Source organism: Salvelinus namaycush, chromosome 1 (genome assembly GCF_016432855.1).
Source record: "Salvelinus namaycush isolate Seneca chromosome 1, SaNama_1.0, whole genome shotgun sequence".
Classification (NCBI taxonomy): Eukaryota; Metazoa; Chordata; class Actinopteri; order Salmoniformes; family Salmonidae; genus Salvelinus; species Salvelinus namaycush.
This window is the reverse complement of record NC_052307.1, coordinates 40,642,455-40,665,754: the sequence shown is the minus strand read 5'-3', so window position 1 is coordinate 40,665,754 and position 23,300 is coordinate 40,642,455. Positions and strand designations below refer to the sequence as shown.

General features: G+C 42.2%; 1 protein-coding gene across 2 annotated transcripts in view; it reads left to right on the top strand.

The window, feature by feature from the left end:
- Positions 1–23,300, top strand: part of taok3a (TAO kinase 3a) — a 99,575-nt gene that overhangs the window by 57,752 nt on the left and 18,523 nt on the right. For both annotated transcript variants that reach the window (XM_038988461.1, XM_038988468.1), the window contains exons 3-11: positions 6,895–7,127; positions 9,028–9,099; positions 9,694–9,795; positions 10,315–10,360; positions 11,135–11,231; positions 13,909–14,022; positions 18,035–18,126; positions 19,876–19,969; positions 22,428–22,509. In XM_038988461.1, coding sequence (XP_038844389.1) covers positions 6,996–7,127; positions 9,028–9,099; positions 9,694–9,795; positions 10,315–10,360; positions 11,135–11,231; positions 13,909–14,022; positions 18,035–18,126; positions 19,876–19,969; positions 22,428–22,509 — 831 coding nt within the window. In that variant the 5' untranslated portion in view covers positions 6,895–6,995. The remainder of the gene's footprint in view (positions 1–6,894; positions 7,128–9,027; positions 9,100–9,693; positions 9,796–10,314; positions 10,361–11,134; positions 11,232–13,908; positions 14,023–18,034; positions 18,127–19,875; positions 19,970–22,427; positions 22,510–23,300) is intronic.

Below are 23,300 nucleotides of genomic sequence, written 5' to 3'. Positions count from 1 at the left end.
TTAGAGTTTATGCATAATCATAGGCCTATATATAAGCCCAAGTCCAAAATAAAACCTGAATTAAAATAATGATTGTGCTGTTACACAATTTATAGCCTAGACTTATTAAGCATGGCAGAAAAATATTTAAAAAATGATTTGAAGTCTTTGGTACATAATTGGTAGGTTAAATTAAACAAATTCAGAATTGGCCTACAGTTAAAGTGAATTTTTATTTATTTTGAATAGCCTAGTAAAAGGGCATTTTTAAAATATTTTCATAATTTATATGCTGACACATTACCTTTTAGCTACAGAAAATCTCACCACTGAGCGTCTCCATCTTCTCCCCTCATTCCTTTCTAAAGCGTGCAGAAAGAGGGCTGTCAACAGTTTAATGAAATATGTTTTGTTGTGAAAACATGTTACTGTTGATGTTCCTGGACAGATTTAACTTGGTTTCCCAAATTAAGGACTGGGTAGCTGCAGGAACAGGGTTGGGGAGCCTATGGCATACAGAGTTTGTGCAGAATATCACCTGTCACACAGCAAAAGGCTGCATGCTCCTCAAACAGTGCTTGATGCGTTGAGTGAATTAACCGGAATAAACTTCCAGACATGAGTGAAACATTTACAGGCGGGAAAGTGGCCTCCATTCGCCATTCCAGTGCATACAGATGACTTGTATTTTTTCTCCTGCCCCTGTTCCTGCCCATTTGGTAATGAGCCATTCTAAATCATTTTTTTTTTTTTACAAATTAGTAAAGACAAGATTAAATTTAGTCTGATGGGTGAAAATGTGATCACTTGAAAAGAGAACAGTGTGTGCAGCCTATAGCCGCATCCTTTAACCCATATCATATATAAGGCATTCTAAGCTTTGTATCATTCACAACTAAAGTTGCCAAATAACTCTAAATCTAGCATATAAGAGCTGTTTCAAATTATCACTTTTACGCTCCACATAGCCACTTCATATGTGCACTCGCACAAATATCCTTTCTATTTTATTCCGCTAACCTCAATTATACGTTGTCTTACTATAAAACCACATGATATAAAAGAATGGCACGGGACATAAGCATATCTTGTCTGCTAAATGAGCAAGGCTATGGCATGGTGCATAGCCAGATAACATTCAGTAGGCCAACTCATATTCTGTTCTTCCTGAAATACATTTTTTTCATATCATGTCTCTTTAGACCTGCCTAAAATAAAGTTGATTTATTTTGATGTTGTATATTCAATTGATTTATTAGACTTTTTAAAATGTGATGTTCCAAAGGCGCATATCAGCTGCTTGTATGCATGGAGGCCTGGAGATGCTAAACATGTTTATGTAACAGTAAATTACAATGATACCGACAATCTTTTGCATGACATTAACCGGCTTACAAAATGTCGTGACCGCCACAGCCCTTGTTGATCCAGCCTCAGTTTTCGCATATCACGACCATTAAACTCAGTAACTGTTTTAAAATCACCATTGGCCTCATGGTGAAATCTCTCTCCAGCGTCTGATTTGGGAAGGATGCCTGCATCTTTGTAGTGACTGGGTGTATTGATATACCATCCAAAGCCTAATTAATAACTTCACCATGCTCAAAGGGACAGTCGGCGTCTGCTTTTTTAAAATGTTTACACATCTACCAATCGGTGCCCTTCTTTGCGAGGCATTGAAAAACGTCTTTGTGGTTGAATCTGTGCTTGAAAATCACTACTCAATTGAGGGACCTTATAATTATCTGTTTGTGTGGGGTACAGAGATGGGGTAGTCATTCAAAAATCATGTTAACCCCTATAATTGCACACACAGTGATTCCATGCAGCTTATTATGTGATTTGTTAAGCAAATTTTTACTCCTGAACTTATTTAGGTACGCCATAACAAAGGGGTTGAATACTTATTGACTCTATAGACATTTCAGCTTAATTTTTTTAATGAATTTCAAAAATGTTCTACAAACAAATTTCTACTGACATAATGCGGAATTGTGTGTAGATCAATGACACAAAATCTAAATGTAATCAATTTTAAATTCAGACTAACGCAACAAATGTGGAAAAGGGAAAGGGGTGTGAATACTTTCTGAAGGCTCTGTACTATATGCACCCACTCATTCATTCATGCGGACCCAAATGCATGCTTGTGCACTCCCTCATACACACGTGAGCATATTTACACACACACACACACACACACACTAATCTAAACCGCTTCCCTAAACACCTCCCTTAGCACAACGGCATTCATAGATCCGCAAATTATTCCCGAACACACACACACCAAACGGTGTAAGTGGGTAGAAGGAGGACAGGGAAGCAGTTGTTGAACCAACCCAACAGCACTGTTACAACCTGTTGTTGCCTCGTTGCGTCATATCACACATTTCTACTGAGGAGGAGAAGGAGAGGAGCAGGAGGAGAGCAAAAAAAGAGGGAAGAGAGATGGAAGTGAAGTGTCCCTTGAGTGAGCATGTGGTTTATTAATTTTCTCCATTTCTATCTCGGACCCTCTGCCCAATCTCCTTCTATCACACTCATTTACACTGAGTGGACAAAACATTAGTACTGACTGGGTGAATCCAGGTGAAAGCTATGATCCCTTATTCATGTCACTTGTTAAATCCATCTAAAAGAAGGGGAGGAGACCAGTTAAAGAAGGATTTTTAAAGTCTTGAGACAATTGAGACATGGATTGTGTATGTATGCCATTCAGAGGGTGAATGGGCAAGACAAAAGATTTAAGTACCTTTGAATGCGGTATGGTAGTGGGTGCCAGGCGCACTGGTTTGAGTGTGTCAAGAACTGCAACGCTGCTTGGATCTTTATCAAGAATGCTCCACCACCCAAAGGACATTCAGCCAATATGACACACTGTGGGAAGAATTGGAGTCAACATAGGCCAGCATCCCAGTTGAACACTTTAGACACTTTGTAGAGTCTATGCCCCGACTGAGGCTGTTCTGAGTGCAAAAGGGAGTGCATCTCAATATTAGCAAGGTGTTCAGAATGTTTTGTGCACTGAGTGGCTTTGAAACCTACCACGTGGGTAAAATCACTGATGCTCTCTCTCTCGTGCACTCTTCTCTCTCCTTTATTTTCTCTCTCTCTCACCTCTCTCTCTCTGTCTCTCTCTGTCTCTCTGTGTTCTTTTATCTGGTGGAAGCTGTCTATCCAGATTGAGCGGGAGGCTTACGTCAGGTTTTATTTGAAGCTCTTACTGGAGAGGTTTGAGCTCAACAGACAGGAGGAGAGGGGAGACTGACCAGGATGATGCAATGAAGAGAGACACAGACACACATTTGGAATACTTTATTTGGATTCACTGTCAAGCCTATAATCATGGAAACAAAAACACGGTCTCCGCACGCGCACTCTCACACTCTCTCTCTCTCTCTCTCTCACACACACACACACACACACACACACACACACACACACACACACACACACACACACACACACACACACACACACACACACACACACACACACACTCAGTGTGTTTTCCCTGTTGGCATGTCGGAAGGGCCAGTGAATGATTGCAGGATGTTTGAATACATGATGTTTTTCTATAGCTAAAGGGTGTATTTATTGTTCTATGTAAGGTCTATAACAGCAGAGGCCAGTAAGAAACATGGCGCCTATTTCGTTCAGAACAATCTGACCATGAACTGAGAAGTTGCCAGTAGTTTACCCATTCCTAACTCTGATATCAGTGGTGGAATGAATCAATGTTTTTAAAAAGGTTTCAACCGATATTTTTCACAGGTTTTGCAAAGCAGTAATTATGTAAGTTGTATGTGTGAACTGGACTTTAGTTTAACAGAGTAACGCTTCATTCTAAAAAGAAAAGGTTCCTGGAGACTCCTTCTTCAAATTGAAACTGTGGGGGAACCCCTATAAGTTCTTCGACGAACCCTTTTAATGGGTCCTCGAAGAACCTTTTTGAATAACCTTTTGGGGTTAATTTTTGAACTAGCCCCCTCACCTAATTATTATTGTTATTGTTGTTATGCATATTACTATGAATAATAATAACACTATCAGTCACACAATATTTTAGTTGTCAGTGTTTAATGATTTTAGTGGCAAAGCAGAATAAAAAATCCAAGTATGAGGTAAACTCCCAGCAGAGCCCCAAGTCCAATGGGTATATCCCCTGGTGTGTTGATGTTGATGTTCTCCGCATCCATAGCCAGAATGATTTTGCAGTGCATGGTGATCGAACAGGTCTCCTGTTATATTCATCAGAGGTGTAGGGAGGGTGAAGTCTGTGAATCCCAAAAATAGTAATTATACAGATGATTAACAAAACATGCACACGACAGCACACAAAGCCTATTCCCCCTCAGGAGACTGAAAAGATTTGGCCTGAGTCCTCATCGAGAGGATCCTAACTGGTTGCATCACCACCTGGAATGGCAACTGCTCGGCCTCCAACCGCAAGGCACTACAGAGGGTTGTGCGTACGGCCCAGTACATCACTGGGGCCAAGCTTCCTGCCATCCAGGACCTCTATACCAGGCGGTGTCAGTGGAAGGCCCTAAACATTGCCAAGGACTCCAGCCACACTAGTCATAGACTGTTCTGTACATATTACCTCAATTACCTCGACTAACCGGTGCCCCCGCACATTGACTCTGTACTGGAACCCCCTGAATATAGCCTCACTACTGTTATTTTATTGTTGCTCCTTAATTATTTGTTATTTCATTTTTTTTCTTCCTTAACTGCATTGTTGGTTAAGGGCTTGTAAGTAAGCGTTTCACTGTACGGTTGTATTCCGCGGATGTGACAAATACAATTTGATTTTATTATGGATACTTCCTACATATCCTATCGGTTTTTCACACCGTAACGCCCTCAAACTCAACTCTGGACCTCGAAGACAGTTTCACTGCATTTTTTTCATTGTTCCTCTCTAATCAGGGACTGATTTTGACCTGGGACACCAGGTGTTTGCAATTACCCATTTAATACCCATTTAAAAATGAAATTAAAATAATAATAAAGGAGGCGACAAGGACAAAACAATATAACTTGAAACTAACGTAAACCCCCTACAGTGGTAACAAGGTTTTTGATATATTTTTGTGTCTGGAAAGAAGATATAACTCTTTAATAAGATGAAACTCGTAAGAATTATGATGACGATGTTGAGTGTCTGTGTGTGTTCCTGTCTCTGCCTGTGTACACCCTGTGTTTTTCTGCCTGTGTAAAAAAAAAGTGTATGTGCGTAATCATGTGGCCCTCTGCTCTCTCTGTCTGTGTGTCCGTCCCTCCCTCCCAGAGGGAGAACCCCTAATCTCATTGAAGCCATGGATGTTGAAGGCTGACCGCAGTACTGCAGGCATTGTTAGCAGAAAACAGGATCCCCAATTATGGTGAATGGAAAAATGTAAATCTTCGTGTAAATTAAAACAATTAATTGAAGACCATCATGGTACCAATAATTGCTTTAAATACTCCAGGTGTATATCCTTGAACCGATTGTTTTAAAATTGAACACAGAAGTTATAAGGATAATTTAGTTGGAAATATCAGCCTGCAGTACCCCAGTCGGCCTTCAACTTTAGTTACTCAATGAGAGGGGGCAGCAGTGAGCTAGCCTGCAACGTCACTTCCTGGATTAGCTCAAACTGCGCATGTTAAGTCTCCATGAGATGCCACCTTAACTGACTTAATTTGGCTTCAATGCGCTATTGAGTCTTCACATGGGAGGAATGGTGTCACTTAATCGATGGCATTGTCCATTTATATATACAGTCATTGGTGTGTCACTAACTGGAACATAGCTCAGGCTATATGTCACATGTTTGATGGCCTAGCTGCAGTCTGGTGACTCACAACAGCCATACCTGCTGCTGCTACCCTGTGCATCTGAGTGTGTCAGTGTGTGTCCATTTGTGTGCGCATGTGTGGAAGTGATGCACCAATGACTCACGGTGATCGAGCTGTCCAGTGTGCGTTTGTGTGTGGGTCTGTGAGTGTGTGTGCATGTTTGTATTTTCCCCCAACTGTGTGTCTGATCTTCTGCTTGGATGAGCAACAGGAGCAGACAGTGAGCAGTCCATTCCTTACCATCTTCTGTCCCCTCTACCCTGCCAACTGTTCATGTGACATACACACACACATTCAGCTTGTAATTCCTGGAAAGAATCAGGTTATATGGGGATGAGTAGGATATGGGAGCAGACAAGGTTGTACCGATTCAGTCTCTTGATCAGACTGTGTGTATGTGCATGTTTGTGTTGGTCTGTAGGTCCTGATTGTAAATGTAATCTCTATGTTGTGTGTAGGCGTCCAGTAACTCCATCATAAACGTGTCAACGTGTCTGTGTGTCTGCTACATGGATCGTGCCTTTCCTGACAAGCTGCTTAAATACCAGCCCCTCGTGTCACGCCTCGGCTATCAGTGCAAGCTCGCTGTCCCGCCCATGTTCACAGGCTGATAGTACTTGGCCTTCAGATAGCAGGCCTGCATAAGACGAAGCAGCTAGCAAGTTACTACTCCGTGTCAGCAGTTATAGGCAGCATTGCTGTGTGGAGAAGGTGCTATCTGTTTCCTTAGGTGTCCAGATATCCCTGTCCTGAAATGTTTGAATGCTTATTGTATGAATTATGATTTGTGGATTCATAAAGTATTTAAAAATGTTTGTGTGTGTGTGTCTTCCATCCAGGTAGTGATCAGAAATGCAGAAATGCTGTCTGTCTGCACTGTTACGTCCTAACTTATTACCATCTCTCTCTCTACTTTTTTGGCATGGGAAACCATGTGTACATTGCCAAAGCAAGTGAAATAGATAATAAACAAAAGTGAAATAAACAAAAAATTTACAGTAAACATTAGTCACAAACATTGCCGACAATTCTCTCTCTCGTTCTCTCTGTATGTTTCCTCTCATCCAGGTGGGTATGGTAAATGCCCGGCGCGTGGATGAGGAGCAGCAGCTGCAGTGAGGTGGAACACCGCGGTAACCACGGTACCGTCTAGCCCCGCCCACCCCACCATGCCCTCGTCCACGCGGAAGGGAGCGCTGAAGGACCCCGAGCTGGCCGACCTCTTCTTCAAAGATGACCCAGAGGAAGTCTTCTGTGACCTGCACGAGATCGGCCATGGCAGCTTTGGGGCCGTCTACTTTGTGAGTAGTACCTCAGGGTTGGATACTAAATTGAGATGTCGAACTCAGAATTTAAAATTTCTTTAATTTTAATTAAAACATTTTATTTTTTAAATGTAACCTTCATTTAGCTAGGCAAGTCATTTTAACTAGGCATTATCCTGGAGATTTTTCACAATACATTTAGTACTTAGAAAGTATTTGAAGTTATTGGCCAACCATTCAATTTCTCAACCAATGGAGATGCTTTCATGACGAATGTCAATTGAAAGTGCTATTTAGTTCAGGACTGGCCCTGGTCAGTGTGTGTTATATGCATTGGGTGAGTGCAATCCATACTATTCACTGTCAGGATCATGTTAGACACCCAGTCTAGCTGTCTGTGGCTATAGATGTCAGAGTCCAGGGACAAGATCACTCGCTCTCTCAAGGTTGTCTAATAATAACTCTGCTGCCATTTCTGTTAAATTCTGTCTCTCTGCTGCATTTCTTAATCTGGTCGTCACTAATGACAGAAGGCCTTTAAATCTAAATCAACGCAGAGCGGGAGAGAGGGGAGGATGAATCTGCTAGCACCAATCCCTCCCTCCTCCTCCTCCTCCCCTCCCTTCACCCCTCTCGTCCCTCCCTCCAGCCCTCCTCCTTTTCCTTCTCCCCTCCCCCCGTCCTCTTCCTTTCAAACCTCCCTCCATCATCCTTTCCCCCCACCCCTTTCTTTCCACCTCCAACATCCCTTTCCTCCTCCCTCCCCTCATCCATCCCCCAGCCTCTCCATATGCAAGGCTGTGGGGAGAGGGATAAACTGAAGCCTTTCCTCCTAAGACAGCTGTTCTGCACATTAAGTGGCGAGGCCAGCTGGCGATGGATGGATGGATAGATAGTAGGGCAGGCAGGAGATTTTACCTGGCCTGGTTGACTGGCATTAGTGCTCCCCTAAGTCCAGTCATCTACCGGACAAGGCTACATTCATAGAAATATACTTATTAGAATGGGAAATGGTTTTAAAGTGGCAATCTGGATTCGAGGTCAATGGCTGTGTATCGATAATTTAAAAGTCCAAAATGGATATACCAATCCCAGAGTAGCCCCTTAAAATGTTCCAGTCAAATTGCCATAGTCTGAAGGGATTTGCCCATTCTAGTAATTCTATTTATATGGCTACGGTACTGTATGTCAGCATGCCACATGATGAGGCCATCAGTCTTGTCTGGCTGATTTGGCTGGCTATTATGAAATCCTGGTGCCTTTTTGGTCATTGATACACTTCTTCTTTACCCGCTGTGAGCTACTAGGATAGCTAACTGCAAGTGTTTGCTAGCTGCTGTGGCTAGCTCATAGCTCTACTATGCATTCACATTCCTTCTGACCAAAGGCATGTGTATGGGGGGAAATTACTGAAATGGAATGAGGAACCATCAACGTTTGTATGAGGAAGCCATCCATGTGTTCTAAAAGCCTTAGGGGTTTTAACACACGCAATGTGCTAATTACTGTGTGGTTAAGTACCTAGCTAGCTTCTCTGTTGAGTTGCTTGTATCCTCTATGCTTGTTTTCGTCTATGCTCATATTTGTAACTACAGGGAGTTTCCTGTGGTGATCAAATTCTGTCACATATGTTTAGTATTGCCATCTTTTGAAGAGACAGTTGATTCTTGTTTCCCATTTACCCTCATTTGACCCAGAGCCATATATAGAGTGGCTATATCTCAGTCATATGACCCACTTTTACCAGTTTTTGGCTACCAACTGGATTCTAGCCAGCTGTCAAATATAGGCCTATATCCTGTATCCAGACTACAGCTGTGTGTTTCTACGAGAAATGCCTGTTCTCACATTCACCTTTCGCTCTCGCTCGCGCGCTCTCTCGCTCTCCATTTCTTTTCCCTCCTCTCACTCACTCCCCTCCTCTACTCTCCCTCAGGCCAGAAACTCCTACTCCAACGAGGTGGTGGCCATCAAGAAGATGTCCTACAATGGAAAACAGACCACCGAGGTGAGAGGACTGCCGCCTTTTACTCACTTTAAACACAAGTTGAACTAATTTATCGCTCTGTCTGCTTTATCAGTCACACCTCAGGCCTTGAAACAGAGGTTAAACAAGTTGAGAGGACAACTAATACAAATGTTTTGAACTCCCTCTCAAACTCTTCCCGCTATGGCCAATGGGACGGTCACACCTCAGGACTTGAAACGGAGGTTCAACATTCCATGGACAGTCCCTTCCTCTGGCCACTATGATGGTCACAACTCGGTATCTTTGAAATCACAACCTGGCCACTGGAATGGTCACAACTTAGGCCTTGTAGCAGAGGTCAAATGAGACGAGAACAACTAACACAAACACTTTGAAATTACACACTCTTAGGGCTTTAAACAGAGGTTCAACTTTCCCTGCGATCCACAAGGCCTTGGGTTGGGGTCAAGGGTTGGGTTCAAACTCCTCTCTTGTGTAAATGGAACTGACCTATCCATAAACCCACTGCCCTGGCCAATATGTCAGGGCCAACATGCTGTGAATAGGGTCTTTGCAGATGTGTTGATGTTGTTGACTCTTACACACCCTCTCTCTCTCTCCTTCTCTCCTCAGAAATGGCAGGACATCATTAAGGAGGTCAAGTTTTTGGAACAGCTGCGCCATCCAAACACCATTGAGTACAAAGGCTGCTACTTGAAGGATAACACTGCCTGGGTCAGTGGAGTGTGGCAGAGCTGCCAGGGAAACCAATGTTTTCCCCCTTCTATCTTTCTTTCAACTCTTTCTTTCTTTTCATCTCTGACTCTCTTTCTCATAATCTCGCTCATTCTCTTTCTCTCTCGGTCTCACCATTTTCTATCTTTCCCATTTTTGTCTCTCTCTCCATCTCTCTCTTGCATAGTTTCTCTGATTCTCTGTCTTTCACCATTTGTCTCCTTCTCTAAAACCTCCCTTTTACAACATGGTTTATGTCATGACCTTTTAAAATATGCACCAACCACTTCCAGTGTAAACATCGTTAGGATAATCTCTTTGCACTTGACAGCACTTATTCTTTTTTTTTTCTTCCACCACCTCTGCTATGATGGTAATAAATGAGGCCTTGTTTTTGTCTGTGTCATTATGTAATAGATATTTGGGGTTGTTGGTAATTTGTTTGAGGCAACTCTCAATCTTGGGTGTGTTTTTGGGTGTCCACTTGTCTCTGACCTATGACCATTCTGTCACTTCCAGCTGGTGATGGAGTACTGCCTAGGCTCCGCATCAGATTTACTAGAGGGTGAGTAGTACACACACATCCAGCGTTCACACAAACACACACACACACACACACACACACACACACACACACACACACACACACACACACACACACACACACACTTATTCACCTAAACACACACAGTTCATTCAAAGAGAAGTTACAAAATCGCAATGAAAATATCTGGGTTCTTTCTGAGCATGTGCTTTATAAACCCATTAGTAATGCAACATTCATGGTTAGCAAGGAACCTTTTCTCTCTAAACAGGGTGTGTAATATTCCACTGTGAATGTTCCTGTTCAGGGTCTCCAAACATTCCGCACCTTGGCCTAAGTGATATATTTAGCACTTCTGTTTGTGTCCTGGCTGTCATGGAAACCGTTTTTAACAGCCATGACAGTTGGCTGGTTTTGACCTATTTTTGTGTGTGTGAAGCGCTTCTGAAATTCCTCCACTGTAGTTCTGCTTCCTTTGACTCTAAGGCAAGGCGTCTCTCTGCTAGCCTGGTCCCAGATTTGTTTGTGCTGTCTTGCCAACTCATATTGTCATCAAGTTGGTAAGACCGCACAAACAGATCTGGGACCAGGCTATCAGAGCAGCAATCCACCCACCGGGAATGTGTTTTATAACCCTTTTATCCCAACCCTGTTAGACTTTACACATTTAACAGATGCTTCTGGGGTTTGTTGTTGTGTGTCATATCAGGAAGGGCAGATAGCTTGTGTCTCTAGATAGCACTGACAGTTTTCCCCCTTAATGTATGTTTCTCTTCTTTGTACCCTCTCTTCCAGTTCATAAGAAACCGCTCCAAGAGGTTGAAATTGCTGCCATAACCCACGGTGCCTTGCTAGGACTGGCTTACCTCCATTCCCATAATATGATTCACAGGTGAGCTGTCGGTCTACCTGTCTTCCATCTTCCCCCTCGTTAAAATGTTTGTCATCAACATCTTAAATAAGCCCAAGCCCCCCCCCCCCCCCCCCCACTTCTCCTTCGCCCAAATCCAGATAGCTTATGTTCTGAAAGAGCTGCAAAATCTGGATCCCTACAAATCAGCTGGGCTAGACAATCTGGACCCTCTCTTTCTAAAATTATCAGCCGAAATTGTTGCAACCCCTATTACTAGCCTGTTCAACCTCCCTTTCGTATCGCCTGCGATCCCTAAAGATTAGAAAGCTGCCGCGGACACTCGAGACCCAAACTGTTACAGACCTATATCCATCCTGCCCTGCCTTTCTAAAGTCTTAAAGCCAAGTTAATAAACAGATCACCGACCATTTCGAATCCCACCGTACCTTCTCCACTATGCAATCTGGTTTCAGAGCTGGTCATGGGTGCACCTCAGCCACGCTCAAGGTCCTAAATGATATCATAACCGTCATAGATAAAAGACAGTACTGTGCAGCCGTTTTCATCGACCTGACCAAGGCTTTCGACTCTGTCAATCACCGCGTTCTTATCGGCAGACTCAATAGCCTTGGTTTCTCAAATGACTGACTCGCCTGGTTCACCAACTACTTCTCAGATAGAGCTCAGTGTGTCAAATCGGAGGGCATGTTGTCCAGACCTCTGGCAGTCTCTATGGGGGTGCCACAGGGTTCAATTCTCGGGCCTACTCCTTTCTCTGTATATATCAATGATATCACTCTTGCTGCTGGTGATTATCTGATCCACCTCTACGCAGACGACACCATTCTGTATACATCTGACCCTTCCTTGGACACTCTGTTAACAAACCTCTAAACGAGCTTCAATGCCATACAACACTCCTTCCGTGGCCTCCAACTGCTCTTAAATGCTATTAATACTAAATGCATGCTCTTCAACCGATTGCTGCCCGCACCCTCCTGCCCGCCTAGCATCCCTACTCTGGATGGTTCTGACTTAGAATATGTGGACAACTACAAATACCTAGGTGTCTGGTTAAACTGTAAACTCTCCTTCCAGACTCACATTAAGCATCTCCAATCCAAAATTAAATCTAGAATCGGCTTCCTATTTCGCAACAAAGCCTCCTTCACTCATGCTGCCAAACATACCCTTGTAAAACGGACTATCCTACTGATCCTTGACTTCGGCGATGTCATTGCAAAATTGCCTCCAACACTCAGCAAATTGGATGTAATCTATCACAGTGCCATCCGTTTTGTCACCGAAGCACCATATACTACCCACCACTGCGACTTGTATGCTCTCGTTGGCTGGCCCTTGCTACATATTCGTCGCCAAACCCACTGGCTCCAGGTCATCTATAAGTCTTTGCTAGGTAAAGCCCCACCTTATCTCAGCTCACTGGTCTCCATAGCAACACCCACCCATAGCACACGCTCCAGCAGGTTTATTTCACTGGTCATCCCCAAAGCCAACACATCTTTGGCCACCTTTCCTTCCAGTTCTCTGCTGCCAATGACTGGAATGAATTGCAAAAATCACTGAAGCTGGAGACTTATATCTCCCTCACTAACTTTAAGCATCAGCTGTCAGAGCAGCTCACCGATCACTGTACCTGTACACAGCCCATCTGTAAATAGCACACCCAACTACCTCATTCCCATATTATTATTTTCTTTGTTCTTTTGCACCCCAGTATCTCTACTTGCACATCATCATCTGCACATCCATCACTCCAGTGTTAATGCTAAATTGTAATTATTTTGCCACTATGGCCTATTTATTGCCTTACCTCCCTAACCTTACTACATTTGCACACACTGTACATATATTTTTCTATTGTGTTTTTGACCGTACGTTTGTTTATCCCATGTGTAACTCTGTGTTTTTGTTGCAATGCTTTGCTTTATCTTGGCCAGGTCGCAGTTGTAAATGAGAACTTGTTCTCAACTGGCCTACCTGGTTAAATAAAGGTGAAAAAAAATACAAAAATATTAATTAATTAAAACACGTTTGAGCTGTTGCTGAGACGAGATATGTGGTGCCTCTGTTCTCATTGTAAAGTAATAATAAACTCGTCAGAGATAACATTCTTCGAGTCATCTGCCAACCCTAATCTGTATTTCAATGTGCATTCCAACAGGCCCTTTTCTTGAACATCACTTACGGCGAATGTTATGTGAAACTTTTATCATTTTACCACCATGGCCCATAAAGACAAATATTACTGTTTTACCATGTTAAAAGTTATGAAACCGAAAGGAAAGAAATAAGTATATTTATTCACCACATCAATTAATTGTGAGATTGTATGCCGCCCAAAGTACAGGCCTAAATAAATGTGTGCTCCGCTCACTGTTTAGCTGAGCTCAAGGAAATGCCTTTATTTAGCTTGAGCTATTTGCATTTCAACCTGACAGTGAGACAATATTTCCCTTTCTTCCTGCTTTTAAACGCATCACTATAAAGTCACATTGTCATATGCACACCACATTAGAGGCTAGTGGATATGCAGGCATATGCATGAAAAAGACAGACGCCAGTGCACTTCAAACGTATCACTCCCAAGAGGTAGCTAATACACCTAAAGTAGCCCATATCACTCTGAACCATATCCCACCACCCTATTCTAACCCTGTTTTACATGTCATCGCTTATCTTTTTCTCTCTCCAGAGATGTGAAAGCTGGAAATATCCTGCTAACTGAGCCAGGCCTGGTCAAACTGGCAGACTTCGGCTCTGCCTCCATCGCCTCTCCTGCCAACTCCTTCGTAGGAACACCTTACTGGTCAGTACCTACCATTTTGAAGGTAGCGATACGACGTAGATGCATTAAGTAAACAGCGTTGTGGGTCAATTTCCGCAACAACTAAGAGAGCTGAAGCGCGAGGCTCAACTTCTCTGCTGTTTTGGTCCTGTGGCTACCATGTTGTAAAAGTGTGAAGCGAGCCCGTGTACATGCGCAGATCCTGTGTGTGATTGTGGGAGCGAAGTCTTGCATCTTGCTCATCGTAATATGTCCGGTGCTGCTCGTGGCAACATCATTTCACTGAGTCTACCTTTAACAATACCTCAACACTACACTTTACCTGTCAGTACCTTAACACAGACACAAACACCTTACGGCTCAGTATCACCACACTAACATAATATATAGCTAGCCTAGTAGTATATAACATAGCTTTGCCTCTAGCCTCTCCTGACAACTCTTTCGTAGGGACATCTTATTGGTCAATATCTTAACAAAGGCACAATGTACATGGAGTGTACAAAACATTAAGAACACCTACTCTTTCCATGATATAGGCTGACCAGGTGAAAACTATGATCCCTTATTGATGTTACTTGTTAAATCCACTTCAGTAGATGAAGGGGAGGAAACAGGTTAAAGAAGGATTTTTAAGCTTTGAGAAAATCGTGACATGGATTGTGTATTGCCAGAGGGTGAATGGGCAAGAGAAAATATTGAAGTGCCTTTTGAACGGGGTATGGTAGTAGGTGCCAGGCACACCGGTTTGTGTCAAGAACTGCAATGCTGCTGGGTTTTTCACAATCAACAATTTCCCGTGGTCCACTACCCAAAGGACATCCAGCCAACTTGACACAACTGTGGGGAGCATTGGAGTCTACATGGGGGGTGCAACTCAATATTAGGAAGGTGTTCTTTTTTTTTTTTTTTATTTTATCCCATTTTCTCCCCAATTTTCGTGGTATCCAATCGCTAGTAATTACTATCTTGTCTCATCGCTACAACTCCCGTACGGGCTCGGGAGAGACGAAGGTCGAAAGCCATGCGTCCTCCGAAGCACAACCCAACCAAGCCGCACTGCTTCTTAACACAGCGCGCCTCCAACCCGGAAGCCAGCCGCACCAATGTGTCGGAGGAAACACTGTGTACCTGGCCCCCTTGGTTAGCGCGCACTGCGCCCGGCCCGCCACAGGAGTCGCTGGAGCGCGATGAGACAAGGATATCCCTACCGGCCAAACCCTCCCTAACCCGGACGACGCTATGCCAATTGTGCGTCGCCCCACGGACCTCCCGGTCGCGGCCGGCTGCGACAGAGCCTGGGCGCGAACCCAGAGACTCTGGTGGCGCAGTTAGCACTGCGATGCAGTGCCCTAGACCACTGCGCCACCCGGGAGGCCCCTAGGAAGGTGTTCTTAATGTTTTGTACACTCAGTGTATTCCTACTAGAGGTCGACCGATTATGATTTTTCAACGCCGATACCGATACTGATTTTTATGAGGACCAAAAAAAGCCGATAACGATTAATCGGCCAATTTAAAAATAAAATAAAAAATTTAAAAAGTTACTTATTTGTAATAATGACAATTACAACAATACTGAATGAACACTTATTTTAACTTAATATAATACATCAATAAAATCTATTTAGCTTCAAATAAATAATGAAACATGTTCAATTTGGTTTAAGTAATGCAAAAACAAAGTGTTGGAGAAGAAAGTAAAAGTGCAATATGTGCCATGTAAGAAAGCTAACGTTTAAGTTCCTTGCTCAGAACATATGAAAGCTGGTGGTTCCTTTTAACATGAGTCTTCAATATTCCCAGGTAAAAAGTTTTAGGTTGTAGTTATTATAGGAATTATAGGACTATTTCTCTCTATACGATTTGTATTTCATATACCTTTGACTATTGGATGTTCTTATAGGCACTTTAGTATTGCCAGTGTAACAGTATAGCTCTCCTTGCCGCTACCTGGGCTCGAACCAGGAACACATCGACAACAGTGTTACCCATGCAGAGCAAGGGGAACAACCACTCCAAGTCTCAGAGCGAGTGACGTTTGAAACGCTATTAGCGCGCACCCCACTAACTAGCTAGCCATTTCACATCGGTTACACCAGCCTAATCTCGGGAGTTGATAGGCTTGAAGTCATAAACAGCGCAATGCTTGAAGCGCTGCTGGCAAAACGCACGAAAGTGCTGTTTGAATGAATGCTTACGAGCCTGCTGGTGCCTACCATCGCTCAGTCAGACTGCTCTATCAAATCATAGACTTAATTATAACACAATAACACACAGAAATAAGAGCCTTAGGTCATTAATATAGTCGAATCCGGAAACTATCATCTCGAAAACAAGACGTTTATTCTTTCAGTGAAATACGGAACCGTTCCGTATTTTATCTAATGGGTGGCATCCATAAGTCTAAATATTCCTGTTACATTGCAATGTCATAATTACGTAAAATTCTGGCAAATTAGTTCGCAATGAGCCAGGCGGCCCAAACTGTTGCATATACTCTGACTGCGTGCAATGAACGCAAGAGAAGTGACACAAGTTCACCTGGTTAATATTGCCGGCTAACCTGGATTTCTTTTAGCTAAATTTGCAGTTTTAAAAATATATACTTCTGTGTATTGATTTTAAGAAAGGCATTGATGTTTATGGTTAGGTACACACTGGAGCAACGACAGTCCTTTTTCGCGAATGCGCACTGCATCGATTATTTGCAACGCACGCTAGACATTCAATACACGCTAGATATACTAGTAATATCATCAACCATGTGTAGTTATAACTAGTGATTATGATTGATTGATTGTTTTTTATAATATAAGTTTAATGCTAGCTAGCAACTTGCCTTGGCTTCTTACTGCATTCGCGTAACAGGCGGGCTCCTCGTGGAGTGCAATGTAAAGCAGGTGGTTAGAGCGTTGGACTAGTTAACCGTAAGGTTGCCAGATTGAATCCCTGAGCTGACAAGGTAGAAATCTGTCGTTCTGCCCCTGAACAAGGCAGTTACCCCACCGATCCTAGGCCGTCATTGAAAATAAGAATGTGTTCTAAACTGACTTGCATAGTTAAATAAAGGTGTAAAAATACATGAAAAAAATTATACATTTGGACGCAAAATCGGCGTCCAAAATTACCGATTTCCGATTGTTATGAAAACTTCAAATCGGCCCTAATTAATTGGCCATTCCGATTAATCGGTCGACCCCTAATTCCTACATGATTAGTAACTCATCCCTAAGACTTTACTGGTCAATATCTTAACACTGATGCTTGTTTGTCTCCAGCGTTACTATGAGGGTTTCTATGTGAATGACCATTGGTCCACTACCCAAAAGACACTACCCAAAGAACATATATCTTGTATTGTATTTGTATACTTTTGTATTTAGCTGTTATTTGCCCAGGTTCATCTCATTGAGACCTAGTCCAAAACATCTCCTTTGTGGGACTTCTGTAACATACTTGTCAGTACCTAACGCACTACAATAGGGCTTTTCTACACCAGTCCTGGGGCCTCCCCAGAATACACATTTTTGTTCCAGCCCACCAATATCCCATTTGATTCAACTACTCGAGGCCTTGACGATTAGTTGATTAATTGAATCACATGTTCAGCTGGAACACGAATGTGGAAAGTACTGGGACCAGATGGCTATGCGTTATAATTTACAACTATTTATTATGTTAAAAAAAACAATGGTCATTCACATAGAAACCCTCATAGTAACGCTGAAGACAAACAAGCAAACAAACAAAACATAGGGAGAACTCCTAGAACACTGTGTCGATTCTCCTGATACTCTCTATTCATGATACTCAAAGCTCACAGTGTGCTACTTGTATCCAGTCAGGCTGTTAATTCGACACATAACGTACACCCCTTAGTCTTCCAGCAGCACATTACTCAGACCTGAGCTTCTAGCTAGGCTATCACTGCATACCAAAGGGACTTTAAGATATCCAGGCTTAACAGATTATGAATTTCCACAAATTTAACACTGGTGGTTAATTACTGACACGTGTGTGTGTGTCCCAGGATGGCCCCGGAAGTGATCCTAGCAATGGACGAGGGCCAGTATGAGGGGAAGGTGGACATCTGGTCCCTGGGAATCACCTGTATTGAACTGGGTTAGTGTACATCTGTTTTTACTGTACCAGGCTTTTCTCAGTTTTTACTGACTTATTTACATTTACATTTCAGTCATTTAGCAGACACTCTTATCCAGAGCAACTTACAGTCAGTGCATTGGTACGTACAGTGCCATCAGGAAGTATTCACATCCCTTGACTTTTTCCACATTTTGTTGTGTTACAGCCTGAATTTAAAATTGATTACATTTAGATTTTGTCACTGGCCTACACACAATACCCCATTGTGTCAAAGTAGAATTATGTTTTTAGAAATGCTTACAAATTAATAAAACATGAAAAGCTGAAATGTCTTGAGTCAAAAAGTGTTCAACCCCTTTGTTTTGGCAAGCCTAAATAAGTTCACAAGTAAAAATATGCTTAACAAGTTAATTAAGTATTGGACTCTGTGTGCAATAATAGTGTTTAACATGATTTTTGAATGACTACCCCAGACATACAATTATCTGTAAGGTCCCTCAGTCGAGCAGTGAATTTCAAACACAGATTCAACCACAAAGATCAATGCCTCGCAAAGAAGGGCACTTATTGGTAGATGGGAAAAAACGGGGGGGGAAAGCAGACATTGATAATCCCTTTTAGCATGGTGAAGTTATTAATTACACTTTGGATGGTGTGTCAATACACCCAGTCACTACAAAGATACAGGCGTTCTTCATAACTCAGTTGCTTGAGAGGAAGGAAACTGTTCAGGGATTTTACCATGAGGCAAACAGTTGATTGAGGATGGATCCACAACATTGTAGTTACTCCACAATACTAACCTAAATGACAGAGTGAAAAGTAGGAAGCCTGTACAGAATAAAAAATATTCCAAAATCAGGACAATAACGTAAAACACAAGGCCAAATCTAAACTGGAGTTGCTTAACAAGAGGACATTGAATGTTCCCGAGTGGCCTAGTTACAGTTTTTACTTAAATCGGCATGAAAATCTATGGCAAGTCTTGAAAATGGCTTTCTAACAATGATCAACAACCAACTTGACAGAGCTTGATTAATTTTTAAAAGAATAATGTGCAATCCAGGTGTGCAAAGCTCTTAGAGACTTACCCAGAAAGACTCACAGCTGTAATCGCTGCCAAAGGTGATTCTAACATGTATTGACTCGGGTGTGAATACATATGTAAATAAATATTTCTGTATTTAATTTAATACATTTGCAAAAGAAATTAAAAACATGTTTTCACTTTGTCATTATGGGATATTGTGTGTAGATGGGTGAGAAAGTACATCTCTTTAATCCATTTTGAATTCAGGCTGTAACACAACAAAATGTGAAATACGTCAAGGGGTATGAACATTGTCCTGCAACTAGTCCACATCTCAGGAGGCATCGTTACTTGTTAAGAAAATTTACTTTTTATGGCCTTCCTCAGAATGTCAAAGAAACAAACAGACATAGCTAGTCCATCTTGGACTTCCCCATCTAGAGAGAGCAGTGACACACGCCTGACAGACTGACCCATGACAGTTGATTCACAATGTTGCTCAATCATGTGCTTGTCATGTGATTACCATGGCCCCTTGTGTACTACATGTACACACACACATATATATCCATATACATACATACATACATACATACACACACACACACACAGATAGAATAACATTGTCAAGGTCAAAAGTATCTCTTATCTTCCTCCTGTTCAACCAGATATGATAACCCCCTCCCTTTCTCTCTTCCTCTCTTTCTCCTTTTCTCGACCTCTCTTCCTCTTCATAGCGGAGCGCAAGCCTCCCCTGTTCAACATGAACGCTATGAGTGCCTTATATCACATCGCCCAGAACGACTCTCCCACGCTGCAGTCCAACGAGTGGTAAGTCCTCACCATCCCTCTGCTGAGCTGTGTGACCACACACACACAAACACACACCCTCTCAAAGCCCTGGAAGTCCCAGTCTGTCTCTTATGTAATTACCTGAGGGGCGAGCTAAGGCCTTTCCTATTTAAAGAACCAAGCCTCAGGCTAAACTCACAGGCTACTACTGTACTGTACCATACACCAAACCACACTCTGCGGGAGGGAGGGATGAAGGTAGGGAGAGAGGGAGGAATGAGAGTGGGAGGGTGAGACCGATAGATGGAGGTAGGCAGAGAGAGACCTGTCTCCCTGGATGGAGACAGACAGATAGACAAATGCAGGTTTGGAGGGAGCGAGGCAGAGCGAGACAGAGAGACAGGCGGCAATCACACTAGCCCCCCTCTTTCTTGTGCTGTTGATGCCCTTTGAGTTTATGGTGTGATGACTGCCATAAGAGGAAGATCCAGTCAAACATGACTCTGTCAACATTTACAATGTCATGATACTATAGCCAGTGTACTTTTATTGGCACAGTATAGTTTCGCACCATAAAGGTTGACGTGTGTATAGAATGTATAATACAGCTCAAACAAGTTGCAGCATTTGCATGAAGGTGTAAGTGTTGTATTTATTTTCATAGTCCATCTTCCTTACTGAGAAAATCGATTTGTGTGATTACGAAACCCAAAGCAAACAGATTCACAAGTAGCACACTCCAATAAAATAAATATTTGATTGTCTTTTCAGTATGCAAAGATTTAGCATATTTTGACAAATTAGCATTAAAAGCAAGCCTTAGTCTTGTACTGAAGAGAGTGTGTGAAGCAAGGTTATGGTCCTCCCATAGAGATGCAATATGATTTAGTTTTCTATTTCTTACACACACGAACACACACACACACAGTAGTCAGTGTATTGTTGAAGGTGCTCCAAATAGGCCTCTGGCATGAACCTCTCTCTCATTAGCTGAGACTAGTTGAAAATGTATACAACTATGTAGACTGTATGACATCGCCACACAGAGAGTTTGAAGATGGACTTTCAATAACAGACAAATCAAATGTTATTTGTCACATGCGCCGAATACAACAGGTGTAGATCTTACAGTGAAATGCTTACTTATAAGCCCTTAACCAACATGATGAATAGCTATAGAAGCACCATGGCTTTACCCTGACTCTAAGGCTTGAAAGGTGGGAAAGTGGATATACATTCCCCTATGTATTTATTTGGACAGTGAAGCTAAAACTTTTAATTTGGCTCTATACACCATTGGATTTGAGATCAAATGTTGTACCCTTTTTGAAATGAAAGCACTTTATGTGGTCCCACCATTTGAAGGTGTCATATGTATTTGGACAAATAGTGTATTTGTATCACTTAGTGTATTGAATGTAGTCCAAAGTTTCGTATTTGGTCCCCTATTCGTAGCACACAATGACTACATTAAGCTTGTGACTTCACAAACTTGTTGGATGCATTTGCAGTTTGTTTTAGTTGTGTTTCGGATTATGTTATGCCCAGTAGAATTGAATGGTAAATCATGTATCATCATTTTGGAGTCCCTTTTATTATAAATAAGAATAGAATATGTTTCTGAACACTTCTAAATGAATGTGGACCGAACTATGATTACGTATAATCATTAACGAATCATGAATAATGACGAGTGATACATTTTAGAGGCATAAATATCATACCCCCCCCAAAACGTTCTAACCTCTCTTTTATTGGTAATGGTGAAAGGTTAGCATGTTTTGGGGGCATAATCTTCATGCCTCTAACTTTCTCACTCATCATTATTCACAATTCAATCGTGATTATCCGTAATCATGATAGCATCCACATTAATGTAGAAGTCTTCAGAAACATATTCTATTGTTATTTACAATAAAAGTGACTCCAAAATGACACTACATTATTTACCATTCATTTCTACACAACCAAAACAGACGCCAAATGCATCCAACAAGTTTGTATAGTCACAAGCTTGATGTAATCATTGCGTGCTAGGAATATGGGACCAAATACTAAACTTTTGATTCAATTGAAAAGGCTATAAGTGAATTTGTCCAAATATTTATGACACCTTCAAATGGAGGGACTAGATAAATAAAGTGTTCATTTCTAAAAGGTAAAATGGATATGTATGAAAATACCATCAAACATTCTGTACTGTCACCTCATTAACGTTTTAGCTTCACTGTCCAAATAAATACGTAGGGGAGTGTATATATTTTTTTTAATTTGTAATTTAGCATACACTCTTATCCAGAGCGACTTACAGTTAGTTAATGCATTCATCTTAAGATAGCAAGGTGAGACAGCTATTGCCTTTTATTCCTGTCTAATCATGGTTGTATTCTGTTTTCTTCCAAATCCTTCCACCTCTTCACCTCCACTCCATCTCTCCTTCCCTCATCCCTCCACCTCTCCATCGCTCCACCTGTCCATCCCTCTATCTTTCTATAAGGTCGGACCCCTTCCGGAGCTTCGTTGACTACTGCCTACTCAAAATTCCTCAGGACAGACTCTCGTCGGGGGAGCTGCTGCGAGTGAGTGCACTTCCTGTTATCTCTGTCAGAGACTGTGACCTCACTTCCCGTGTCAGTCTCTCAAAGACCATCTGGATGAATGCGTCCAATATGGCACCCTATTCCCTAGTGAGAAAGTTAGACTCACAAATATCAACCACCCCCCCCAGCTATGCTCCATACTTTTGGAGTGTAGAGCCAATATAATAAAAAATGCTCATTGTCCCAATAATTACGGAGGGCACTGTAATGCACTACTTTTGACCAGAACCCAATGGGACCTGGTCAAAAGTAGCACACTATGTAGGGAGTAGGGTGCCATTTCAGACACAGCTGATGATTCACTGCCTCCCACAGCTCTAGAGAAAATAGGAATTAAAGATTCCACAGGGGTTAAGATGTGTTGTTCACATACGGACGCACGCACACACACAGTGATCCCACAGGGGTTAGGGTTTTGTTGTTAAGCATTTTTGAACCTTTTTTTTATCTTGCGCTGTAGTACACTTTGTGTTGGAGGTTCATAAGACATCCATAGTGTGTGTGTGTGTGTGTGTGTGTGTGTGTGTGTGACCATATCCCCTTGACACACAATGAAAGCTAAAGTCAGACTGACTGCCCCCATAGACCCATGTGTTACAGTACAAGATCAGTCAGTTGTGTGGAAAGGTATTCTGCTAGCTAGCCTTTGTTTGTACATCCTGATTGGCCAATCCACTGTTAATCTGTGTGTGTTTGTGTGTCTGACCATGTAATGTAGAGTTGATCTTTTTGTTTGTTTGGCCGAGAAGTAATCCTATTGGCCTGCTAAG